Source organism: Helianthus annuus, chromosome 5 (genome assembly GCF_002127325.2).
Source record: "Helianthus annuus cultivar XRQ/B chromosome 5, HanXRQr2.0-SUNRISE, whole genome shotgun sequence".
Classification (NCBI taxonomy): domain Eukaryota; kingdom Viridiplantae; phylum Streptophyta; class Magnoliopsida; order Asterales; family Asteraceae; genus Helianthus; species Helianthus annuus.
The window spans coordinates 20,599,432-20,612,004 of NC_035437.2; the positions used below are offsets into that span (position 1 = coordinate 20,599,432).

General features: G+C 37.0%; 1 protein-coding gene across 1 annotated transcript; it reads left to right on the forward strand.

Moving 5' to 3' along the window:
* The first annotated feature begins 4,930 nt into the window (after window positions 1–4,930).
* LOC110940122 (LRR receptor-like serine/threonine-protein kinase ERECTA) lies at window positions 4,931–12,279 on the forward strand. Its single transcript, XM_022181681.2, has 26 exons — window positions 4,931–5,300; window positions 5,692–5,836; window positions 5,918–5,989; window positions 6,112–6,183; window positions 6,300–6,371; window positions 6,449–6,520; window positions 6,611–6,682; window positions 6,789–6,860; window positions 6,939–7,010; window positions 7,103–7,171; window positions 7,281–7,352; window positions 7,438–7,509; window positions 7,686–7,757; window positions 7,844–7,915; window positions 7,995–8,066; window positions 8,141–8,212; window positions 8,322–8,393; window positions 8,488–8,559; window positions 8,655–8,726; window positions 8,823–8,894; window positions 9,318–9,386; window positions 9,496–9,567; window positions 9,647–9,720; window positions 9,802–10,278; window positions 10,882–11,252; window positions 11,512–12,279. The coding sequence occupies exons 1-26, from the start codon at window positions 5,198–5,200 to the stop codon at window positions 11,866–11,868; spliced, it is 2,961 nt and encodes a 986-aa protein (XP_022037373.1). The 5' UTR covers window positions 4,931–5,197; the 3' UTR covers window positions 11,869–12,279.
* Window positions 12,280–12,573: the final 294 nt, after the last annotated feature.

Here is a 12,573-nt window from a genome sequence, read left to right on the forward strand (position 1 = left end):
GGCACTCAAAATAGGCTTGTTTTGTTTTGTTATTTTGAGGTTCGGGCCTTTGGGGGCCAGAAACCTTAAATACAGCAATTGAATTGAATGGGCACGTGACAGGGAACACTTGCCGTTGGGTGGGAGCATCGACACACTTCCATTTCCATACACGTCATTTCTCTGGCTCATATATATATATATTTTTTTCTTCTTAGACATGTGTAGTGGTGGAATAAAATAATGCCCCCACCATGGGGCATTATTCGACACGTGTCATCCTAGTCAGTATGGGGAATTATTGCAAAAGTGGTGTAGTGGGCATAATACCTTATAATGCCCCCTTCCAATTATTAAAAAAAAAAAAGGAAAGTAGTTGCTGCAGGTCAAAGTCCTCCTCATTGGCTAGTCAAAGTCCCCCTCACACTCCATTGGCCACATCCATTTTCCTTCCAACCCATTTAGCGTTATAATTAAAACGCTGGCTTGCGAATTTTCAAAAAAAAAAAAAAAAACGCCTCATAACGCCTAGTGTAGTGGGGGAGGGGGCGTTTTGGGGCGTTTTTTTTTCAATTTTTTTTTTTAAAAATCACGCCCCACTACGGGTGGTCTTAGACTGGAGGGAGTGGGGCATCCTTTTGAGAGGGCGTCTTGCGACACGTGGCGCCACGTCAGATTAGAGGATTTTGAGCAAAAAAGGGGGAGTGGGGCAACTTTGCTGGGTAGGGTGTCTTGCGACACGTGTCACCCATTTAATTTTGATTTGGTTAAAAAAAAATAATTGGTCAAAGGGGGGAAGCCAGGCGTCTTGCAGAGGATGCCCAAAGGGGGACGCCCCCATGGAACGCCTAAGGGGAATGGTGTGCAGGGCGGCATTAGGCGGCTTGGAGGGGGAGAACGCTCCACTCCCTTCAGTCTTAGTGGTGGCGTTGGTTGGACGGGGAAGCCAGCCAACATTTGTAATGTTTTTCTTTTTATTAATTCTAGTAAAATTACAATTTTATTGTTTGTTCCCTAATGTTGATGTACTTTTATTATGATATCGTTTTTTATTATGATCCCTAATAGACATTTTAACGTTTGGTTGTGAAAAATTTAGTCATCGAAAAATGTGACCCCATAAGAAAAAAAATCATGGACCAGCAATTGTGTACTAACCATAAACAAGATATAAAGTTATGAACCATATAAAATTTGTATCTCAATGCATAACTACCAATAACTTACTTGGCTCGCTGCTCACACAGTGAGTCTAGGAATCTACATTTACTGATCCAACGAACTATTTTCACACTCATAGTCACCAGTTGGACGATTTACACAACCGCACAATTTCATACTTTCATTGGGCAACAAGGTCGGAATATTTCAGACTTTCGGTGACACAATGAGCAACAAGTAAGTTCGAATTCGATTCGAAAACTGTACTCAGGATTCGGTTTGGATGCCAACTCAATTTGTAAAATTCAAAACCGAATTCTAGTTCGTAATTTTAATTCACTTTTACAGGTTCTTCGAGTCCAATTAAAATAACAAACACGGCTACTTTCAAACTTAACGTAACCTCACTACAAGCATTGAATATAAAATTTAGAGTTAAATGCCAATTTTAGTCTTTGTGTTTTGGGTCATTTTGTCAATTTAGTCCAAATGTTTCATTTTGGTATGTGGGTCCAAAAATATTTCACCGTTGCCATTTTGGTCCACTAGGTTAACTTCATTCATTTTTTCTGTTAACGAGAAGAGCAATTCGGTCATTTTATATGTAAATCTGTTAACTATCAGCCATATAAAATGATCGAATTGCCCTTCTCGTTAACGGAAATAATGGATGAAGTTAACCCAATGGACTAAAATGGCAACGGTGAAACCTTTTTGGACACATATGCAAAAAATGAAACCTTTGGACTAAACTGACAAAATGACCTAAACCACATGGACTAAAATTTAACACTAATTATGGGTACTATTATACTTTCGAACCCAACTTGGGCCGACTTGATTAAATAACCCGATGATTATGTAAATATGCATAAACATCGAAGGTAAAAAATGCAAAATGAGTATCATTTAGAAAGATGTACCTAATATCATGATAGATGCATGTTATACAAAAGACACATTTCCTCACGGTTTATTAAATATATGCCAAATGGGTTGATTTTTAAGTTGACGGATAATTACACATTTTGTCTGTGTTAGGAAAAATGGCTTCTATTCTAGTATCACCACGCCACCGGTTTTCTGATAAACATTGAAAATATGATAGCATTTTCTTACCATACTTATATGATATTAATAATGACAAATAATTCTAAAAACTCATGTAGTAAAAAATATTTAGAATAATTCTGAAATTTGATGTAGTAAAAAATACATTTGAGATCAAATGTATCCGTATCTCTCATATCTTGAGTGAAATGTAAAGTTGCAGTTAGTGGCGGTGTTTGAACGAAAAATCAGTGGGTGTCAGACTCTCAAAATCCAATAATAGGGGATGAACTCTTAAAATTCCAATATTTTACCCAACAAAAAAAATCAGAAATTTTTAGTAAAATTAACACAATGATCGAAAAATCAAGAGGGGTCGGGGCATCCCAGACCACCAAGATGCTCTGCTACTAATTGCAACATATATTGTTGGACTTCTGAGCTTATTTAATTATATCATGACATGTCTCTTTGTTTTTTATACATGTATACATGGAGACGTTTAATACATAATAAAATTTAAGTAAAAAACTACGAAACACAATAAATATATGTATTTATTGTTTTATCACTAATGGATAACGGTAACCATCTCCCTTTATTATTTTACAAACTACCAAGTGGTTATTCTTTGGCCAAAGAAGTTAGACCGCGAACCGACGCGTTGTATGCTTCTTCGTCCTTAGTTAGTGGAAGACTTAATCCTTCATCCATCTCTTCTCGTGTACTCATCCTTCAACTATAGCTTCGTCTTTGAGAATTGAAATGTGTTATATACGATCCATTGTGCCCAAGTGATCCTTTAAGTAAATGCACATCTATACTGCCTCGAGAGTGAACCTTGTTCTTCGTATCGTTAAAACCTTGCCACCAACGGATGATTGTGAGTGAGCACCTTGGGAAGCCATTGCGAAAAGTTTGCGAGACGAGCGTTTTTGCACTTTTCGTAAGCGGTTTTTATTTTTGTGTGTGTAAGCGGTTTTTCTTTTTATTTTTGTAAGTTGTGGTCAACCAAAAACACCCTCTAGCTATTTTTTGGGCGAAAAAAAAAACGGCTAGAAAAGTGGTCCAAACGGTCAAATGGTCGTTTTTAACGTTCAAATCGTTGGCAACTGTATAAATCAGTTTCATTGGGTCGGTTTGGATTCGAAACCGGTCTAGGTCAGGTTGAGCATCCAGGGAGAGGAACCGATGTGGAATTGGTGGTTTGAATAGGTTTGGGACTGGTTCAAGATGAAACCGGTTTGGACCCGAAACTGTTCAGGTCAGGTTGCCCCTTCCGGTTCGCAAACCGGTTTTTTTGGGCGAGGTCCAGGAGCTGAGCCGTTGGTGGAAGTCTTGGCCGTCTCGCTTGCTAGCATCAATTGTTTGACAAGTATTAAGTGGGCGATTAACACTAAACGAGGATCAACAACCATTAAGTTAAAAACCAATATGTACAAGTGACTAAGTTATTTACCGTTGATAGCAACTGAATTAGTTGCAACACGTTTTAACCGCCAACTGACACACATTTTCACGAACCAGTCTCATTTCAAGTAAACCTATTGAAAGTTCCTCATTTACAAAATAAAAGTCTTTAGTCTATTTCAAAGGTTAATCTGAAAACGACTTTAACACGTTTTTCTAACCAATTATAACCAAACATTAGGGAGGGCGGGGCGTCTTCGGGGACTCACCTCGGGGAGGCATTTTGCCGATTAGGTGGGTACCGCCATTAAGGCGGGGGAGTGAATCGGGGAAGCTTGTAGGTGGCGGCTCACCGAGAGAGAGGGGAGGAGAGAGAGAGGAGAGAGAGAGAGGGGACCAATCACAAGCTTTCCTTTTTTTTTTTTTTTAAAAAAAAAAAAACCAATTCACCTAAGAGGGGAGTGGCGCCATCAAATTGGGGTGTTAGGGGAGTTTAAGAGGGGAGTTGACGTGGCACACGGGGATTGGTTTGGCGTAAGAGAGGGGACTCCCCTCTTAGGGGAGTGCCCCTTACACCCTTAGACAAACTTTTTGGAACAGAAAAACAACCAAAGCCTTGTATGCATCGAATAAACAGCAAGTAAAATAAGCAATCATTATTTTCGTGATTCTATCCTATAAAAAAACATAATGAAGTACTCATCAGTAGTTAAAGGGACCGAGTCTGAAGGCACATGGAAGCCATAAAAGTATCTGTAGATTAAATGGATGTTTTCCCCCTCTCCGAATAAATAAAGTGTCCACTGTTCTCTTCTGCTCTGCTCTGCTACTTCGTTTACTCACATCCATCTTCTCTCATAAGCATAGCATTGTCATTATCAAATATCATATACCACCCTAGCCCCCAGCCCCCAGCCCCCCCCCCCCCCCCACCCACAAGTGTGAGTGAAGACCCTGTCAAAAGGCAGATGTCTCCCTCACCTTCACACTCTGCAAACATCTCAGAAAAACCAAAACTTGATGGAGACTAATGATTGGACTCAAGTGTATACAACCCAACCCAACCCCACCCCACCCTTCTTGTGTGTGTATATATATATATATAAAGGGTAAATCTTTATTCTAACAGTAATAATATTTCAAGATTACATTTTTATAGATTTTTAAAGGGTTATAAAGAATTTGCAGATTGACCCACATGTACATGTATGGTGTAGAATGGAAATAATCTTTTTTCTGAAAATGATAATAGTTTAAATGCATGAAATATTAAAAACTAACATGATGTTGAAATGGGTCTTTTTCATCTCTCTTATCCTGAAAAAGTTGTCAGCAGAGAGAGAAAGAGAGAGAGAGAGAGAGTAAAAATTTTGCAGGGTTTAATAACACAGTTGCTGCTCAGCTATACCTTGTCACTACTATTATGTTACTGTTCCAAACTTCTTGACTTTATCTCTCCACAATCCTACATAGATTCTATATTGTTTTGTTACAAATGATGGGACTCAACAAGCACTTGCATCTTGAAAATTTCAAGAATATTAAGTGGTGAGGTGGTTCAAGGTGTTGGGTGTGGTGGCTGTGGCTTAGATCATTTATGGAGTTTCTAAGAAAAAAGGTTCAAGCTTTGAGAATGATGAGGCTTTGTTTGTTTCTTCTGGTTTCATCAAGCTTCTACCTTTTGGTGAACTGTGATGACGGTGAGTAGTTTTTTTTTTTTTTTTTTTTTTTTTTTTTTTTTTTTTAACCTAACCCTTTTTGTACAACTTTTGATCCATATTGTACAACTGCACAAGTCTGTTTTTGAGTTGGGGAATAGGGTTTATTTTGTAATCATGTTTCTTGATTTCAAGCTATTTGTTAACTAATATTCATTTTGACATGAGTTAATTCTTGATTTGGGAAAAAAGTGTTTTTTTTCTTGATTTTCAAGAATTAAGAACCCATTATAATATTCCCTTTGACTTGTATTATATATTCAAGTACTGTTTATTTTAGGTTAATTAAAATTATTTTATCCACTTGAGACATGTGCTTTTGAGTTAATATATTAATTAATTAATATATAATCTTGAATTTTTAATATTGAAGGAGGGATATTGTTGGAGATTAAAAAGTCATTTAGAGATGTGAACAATGTGCTCTATGACTGGACTGATTCACCTTCTTCTTCAGACTACTATTGTATGTGGAGAGGTGTTTCTTGTGATAATGTCACCTTCAATGTGGTTGCACTGTGAGTGTATTGCAACTTTCAATACCAAGATTATGACTTTTTGGGTCAAAATGTTGACTTTTTTTTGGAACCATTTTTCAGTAATCTTTCAGATTTGAATCTTGATGGAGAACTGTCACCAAGTATTGGACAGCTTAAAGGTTTACTCTCCATGTACAGTTTCTTCCCTTTAATACCCTTGAGCTATTTTTTTAATAAAGTGAAATTTCTTTTGTTATTCTGAAATTAAAAAAAAAGTTTTTTTTTTAATCTGATTTTGGATCATTTTTAAGCAGAGATCTACGTGGAAATAGATTATCTGGTCAAATTCCAGATGAGATTGGTGATTGCAAGACCCTCAAGAACCTGTAAGCATCATATAAAAAAAAAAAAAACCTTTTTTTATGATTTCTGGGATCTGTTTTTTATTTAATAACTTTAACAAGTTTTGTGGCTATGATTTATGATTAAATTACTTTACTAGGGATCTATCATTCAATATGTTAACTGGAGACATCCCATTTTCGGTATCGAAGTTAAAACAGCTCGAGCTCTTGTAAGTATAACATTCACTAATATTTGGTAGCTAAACATTGGCCACATTTGATGACACTATTTCCATTTGTATCACAGAGTCTTGAAAGACAATCAATTAACCGGTCCAATCCCTACAACGTTATCACAGATTCCTAATTTGAAGATTTTGTAAGCATCATTCCTTCATTTTCTTCCTAAAAGATTAAAAAAAAAATAAAAAATCCATAATTTTATTTATATAAATGATGGCTATCCTAGGGACTTGGCACAAAATCGGCTAAACGGCGAAATCCCGAGGCTTATATACTGGAATGAAGTGTTGCAGTATCTGTAACTTTCTAAAGCTTGTATCTTTAATATAATATTACATGTTTAACAATTTTTTTTTTAATTTGTACTTAACAAGTTTGACCAAAATATATGATTTTGTAACTAGAGGATTGAGAGGTAACAAATTGGTAGGAGAGCTCTCTCCCGACATCTGTCAGCTAACGGGCCTGTGGTATTTGTAAGTAGCGTTGTATACATTCATCATGTCGGTTTATATTTATATAAACTTTTAGCTTATGTATGATAATTTACGCAGTGATGTGAGGAACAATAGTTTAAGTGGCACAATGCCCTCAAGTATTGGCAATTGCACTAGCTTCCAGGTTTTGTATGTACCAATCTCGAGACGTTTAAATTTTCGAAAAAAAACCAAGCATGGTGTGTTCTTGTTTAGAATAATTGTTGTGTTACTCGTGTTAGGGACTTGTCATACAACCGACTGACTGGAGAGATACCGTTCAATATCGGTTTTCTCCAAGTAGCCACATTGTGAGTCTATATCATATAGCTTTGACTACTTTTGAATTAAATTTAAAATATATGCATATTTATATAACTATATATATATAACAATCTTTTGGTTTTGGGCAAATCTTAGATCTCTCCAAGGAAATCAATTCTCGGGTGAAATTCCGTCGGTGATTGGACTCATGCAGGCGCTTACGGTTTTGTAAGTGATTTCATCCTATTTTACTGTAGTTGAAACCCATTATCTATATATTTTTTTTCAAGTTAATTGTTTCGCGGTATTGCAGGGACCTGAGTTGCAATAATTTGACTGGTCAAATTCCTCCGATCCTTGGAAACTTGACTTATACCGAAAAATTGTGAGGACGTTTTTTTTTTTTTTTTTTTTTTTTTGTGTTATGCTGATGTTGTAATAATTAGTTTATAAGATGTTTGACTGTTTAGCAATTTGATTATATAAAGACTTAATGGTTTTCTCCGTAAGAACGTTTTATATATTAACTTCTTGAAACTGCGTTCTTCGGTTTTGTTGTAGGTATCTCCATAACAACAAGTTGACAGGATCCATTCCTCCTGAGCTCGGGAATATGTCGAAGCTCCATTACCTGTATACGCGCTTCCGTGTTTATTATCAGTCCTTAGAATATTATATATATGTTACGAATCTTTAACGCGTGCATTTCCGTTATATAGGGAACTGAATGATAATCAGCTTACGGGTCATATTCCACCGGAGCTTGGAAAACTCACCGACCTGTTTGACCTGTAAATTCTGCAATTCCCAATTATTTAACCTGATTCTGTTTTTTTTCTTTCGGAAGTTAATTATGGTGTGTGATTGTAGTAATGTTGCCGGGAATAAACTCGAGGGGCACGTACCTCAGAATCTGAGCTCTTGCACTAATCTCAACAGCCTGTAAGTTTTTACATTTTTAAACCTATTTCTGTAAATTTTATACAGTCGATATTTATCGAGTTTTAACTTTGTAGCAACGTGCACGGGAACAGACTGAAGGGAACGATCCCCGCTGCATTTCAAAGGCTCGAAAGCATGACCTATTTGTAAGTTCATACGTTCTTGTTTTAGTGTTGTTTGAAATCCTGTTATCAGATTAATGTGTATCTTCATGGGAATTAAATAACTATCTTTTATTATAAATAAATCAATTAGGAATCTTTCGTCAAACTACCTTACGGGTCCTATTCCAATTGAGTTGTCTCGGATCGGTAACTTGGATACATTGTAAGTAATTCTAAACTGTTAATAACTTTTAACTTAATTGTTTTTCCTCCTTATTAGCAAAATCAATTAATGGTATTTTTTTTATTTGGCATAGGGACCTATCTAACAACAAAATCAGCGGTTCGATTCCTTCTCCACTTGGTGATTTGGAGCATCTTTTAAAACTGTAAGTTCGCTTTTTTTTTTAATACCATGTTTCGATACTCGATAGGCCTTTGTTGTCACTTGTTAATTTTTGTTCTTTTGTTGAAAAAAAAACAGGAATCTGAGCCAGAACGAGTTGACTGGATACTTACCAGCCGAGTTTGGCAACTTAAGAAGTGTCATGGAAATGTAAGCAATCGTACGTTGGTTAATAAGTTTCCACGTGGTTTTAGTAACATAAATCACTTGTCTTTTTTTTTTTTTTTTTTTTTTTTTTTTTTGCAGAGATCTTTCTTACAATCATATCTCCGGTGTTCTGCCCCAAGAGCTTGGTCAACTTCAGAATTTGTTCATGCTGTATGTCCCCCCACAGGAGTGATATCTTAAATAGAAAATCACGAGAGTAGACATTTTTTAATGCATTCACGCATACACAAATCTATGGTCGCATATCTGCTTTTACCGGCCTAAACCCAATATATTTTCAATTTTCATTCCGTACGTGAATAACAATACATGTGCAAATCTATACAAGATATGGTGTCGCATATCACATTAGTTTTAATCATAATTGACGAGGAATGGTTATGCCAAGTAAAAGTCGATATGGACTCGCTAAATGAGTTTTTTTTGTTTCTGACATGGCTATATAGGTATTGTAGTACACACCCACAATATAATACCTTTGTGATTTTCTCTATTTTAAGATATAGTAACCGACGTTTTCAACGATACTTTTCTCGCCACATGACCTTGGTTTCTTCGATTAATGTTTTGCAGAAAATTAGAAAGTAACAACTTAACGGGCGGTTTGGTGTCGCTGGTGAATTGCCTTAGCCTTTCGATTCTGTAAGTTTAAGTAATAACGTAATATGATTATGTATAAGGTGACTTTCTGTTAACACGACTTTGGGACTGATTTTTTTTTTTTTTTTTTTTTTTTTTTCTGTTTATGCAGAAACGTATCGTATAATAATCTGGCTGGGGATATTCCTACTGGCAATAACTTCTCAAAATTTTCACCCGATAGGTATGAAACCGAACTTTCTACTAATGTACGATGTCTCATCGTAAAACCGACTTACAAAAAACGCACATTCCCGATGCAGCTTTCTTGCCAATCCTGGTCTTTGCAGCAGTTCTCTAAGTTCTTCCTGTCACGCTTCTCGTTCCACCGAGCGAGGTAATAAACGATTACTATAACTTATTGTTGGTTTGATAATTTTACGACACAAACACTAATAAAAACAATTTCTCTATGTAGTGACGATTTCTAAAGCGGCTATACTAGGAATCGCTCTTGGTGCCTTGGTTCTACTCCTTATGATTTTAGTGGCGGTATGCTGGCCCCACAGGTCAAAACCGTTTATCGACGGGTCATACGACAAACCCGTTTATTACCCGTCACCAAAGCTTGTGATACTTCATATGAACATGGCTCTTCATGTGTATGATGATATTATGAGGATGACTGAGAATTTGAGTGAGAAGTATAGAATCGGATACGGGGCGTCAAGCACGGTCTACAAATGTGTTCTCAAAAACTGTCGGCCCGTGGCTATTAAAAAACTGCATACTCATTATCCCGAGTATTTGAAAGAGTTCGAGACTGAACTCGAAACGGTTGGAAGCATAAAGCACCGAAATCTTGTTAGTTTACAGGGTTATTCGTTGTCACCTTCCGGAAACTTGTTGTTTTATGACTACATGGAAAACGGTAGCCTCTGGGATCTCCTTCATGGTGAGTATATTTATTGCTAGTAAGTAGTTTCTAAAGGTGGCAGATAGGCGGGTCAAACCGGTTGGGTTGACCCGCCCCCTGGACCACCTTTTTAGACTTTCTATAATTAATTAACGCGTTACCTATGATTACAATAATAATCTAAGATTTCGAATGAGCTGACCTGTGGCAGCATTCGACCCACTTGACCCGTTTGTAATTAAACAATACCCAAATCGACCCATTCACAAGCAAGTGGGTCAAAATGTAATCAAACAATAAATGTGTATGTATGTATATGTATATATTATATTTATAATTATTTTTTTTTGTTTTTTATTTAAAGATAAAATTTAAAAACAAAAAGAATAAATGGGTAAATTGCCAAAATCGTCCCTGAGGTTTGGGAATTGACAAAATCGTCCTTGAGTTAACGATACATTTTAACTGAGTTAGTAATTTGGATGGAAATGGCAACAAAAATGAACCTCACGGGTTCAAGTTACAAAAAATCTTATTTTGGATGTAACAGACAAAAGTGTCCAACCTCAGGACGATTTTGGCATTTTACTCTTTATTTTTTTTATAGAATATTTTGTTTATCTTTATGGAATATTTGTTTAGGCCCGTTAAAGAAGAAAAAGCTCGATTGGGATACACGAGTTCAAATAGCATTGGGGGCGGCCCAAGGGCTTGCGTATCTTCACCATGACTGTAGTCCTAGGATCATCCATAGAGATGTGAAATCATCCAACATTTTACTCGACAAGGATTTTGAAGCACATCTTACTGATTTCGGGATTGCTAAAAGTTTATGCACCTCGAAAACCTTCACTTCGACTTATATAATGGGGACTATTGGCTATATTGACCCTGAATATGCCCGTACTTCGCGTCTCACCGAGAAATCTGATGTGTACAGCTATGGGATTGTTTTACTTGAACTGCTTACTGGAAGGAAAGCTGTTGATAACGAGTCAAACCTCCATCATCTGGTCAGTCTTCTTGCCATAGCTTTTTTAATGTAATCTGTACTGTAGGGTTGCTATATGGGTCGTGTACCGGGTTGGCGGGTCCATCCTGACAAGAACCCAAAAATTTGATTTGCATCGTGTCAAACATATAACTCCAAATATGTAGTTTAAAACCCTGACCCGACCCGACCCGACCCGGTTGTTCATGTTACTCATTTTTTTTAATTCTAGTTTCCTGCATTTATCTTATGCTTCAAATTCCAAATCAATTGTACATCAGATTCTTTCAAAGACAGCAAACAACACAGTCATGGAAACCGTCGATCCCGAAATATCGGCAACATGCAAAGATCTCGGGGAAGTAAAAAAGGTATTCCAACTCGCGCTTTTGTGCACCAAACGACAACCGTTTGACAGACCAACAATGTACGAAGTGGTTCAGGTCCTCGAGAGCCTACTCCCGCCACCAAAACCCGAAGCAGCATGCCCCACCCCGCCTTCAAAAGTGTCGAGCTACATGGACGAATACGCGAACCTCAAGACTCCACATTTGGTCAACTGCTCATCTATCATCAGCACCTCAGATGCTCAACTGTTTCTGAAATTTGGTGAGGTTATATCCCAAAACAGTGACTAGGAGTAAATGTCTATATTGCCCTTACTATGATCAAGATTTTAGTAGCAAGTATAAGAAGGTTGTAGGGAGTTTTCTTGTAATTGTTGAAACTGTTGTTGTATCCATGTGCTGTGCAGGTCTGTTGTATGAAATTATGATGATGGTACTAAGTAACTAATAGGACATAATATTGGGCCCTGTGAACGTGGGTGGGTCATGGGTGCACCACTGAGCCCTCTGTAAATAATGGGCCCGGCCCATTGTCACATTTCCCAATGAAAGATTGCCTTTTGGTCCTTTGGTATTATTCACATGGGTGAGGCATAAAATCCTCAGGTGTGTAAGGAAGGGGGCCTAGGTGGGAGACCATATTTTAAATGCTACATTCCAGTGTTTTTTTATTCAACATTTTTTTTAATTAAATTTTGTGAACATGAAAAGTTTAGTTTTTTTTTTTTTTTTTTTTTTTTTTTTTTTTCAGTTTTTTATTTATTTAGCGTTCTCTATATTATTCTATAAGAATTTTAAAGATAAAGTACGTTTTAGATGCTCTAATGTGAATGATCAACCAATAATACACTCATGAATACCCGCTAAGTAAACCAACTGGGGTAGCCCAGTTGGCCACCGACACCCACCTCTTCCCAGAGGTACCGGGTTCGAGTCTTGGGAGTGGCATATGTCGCCCAGGGTAAGAACTCGGCAAGGGGAAGTCACCGCGGAGCT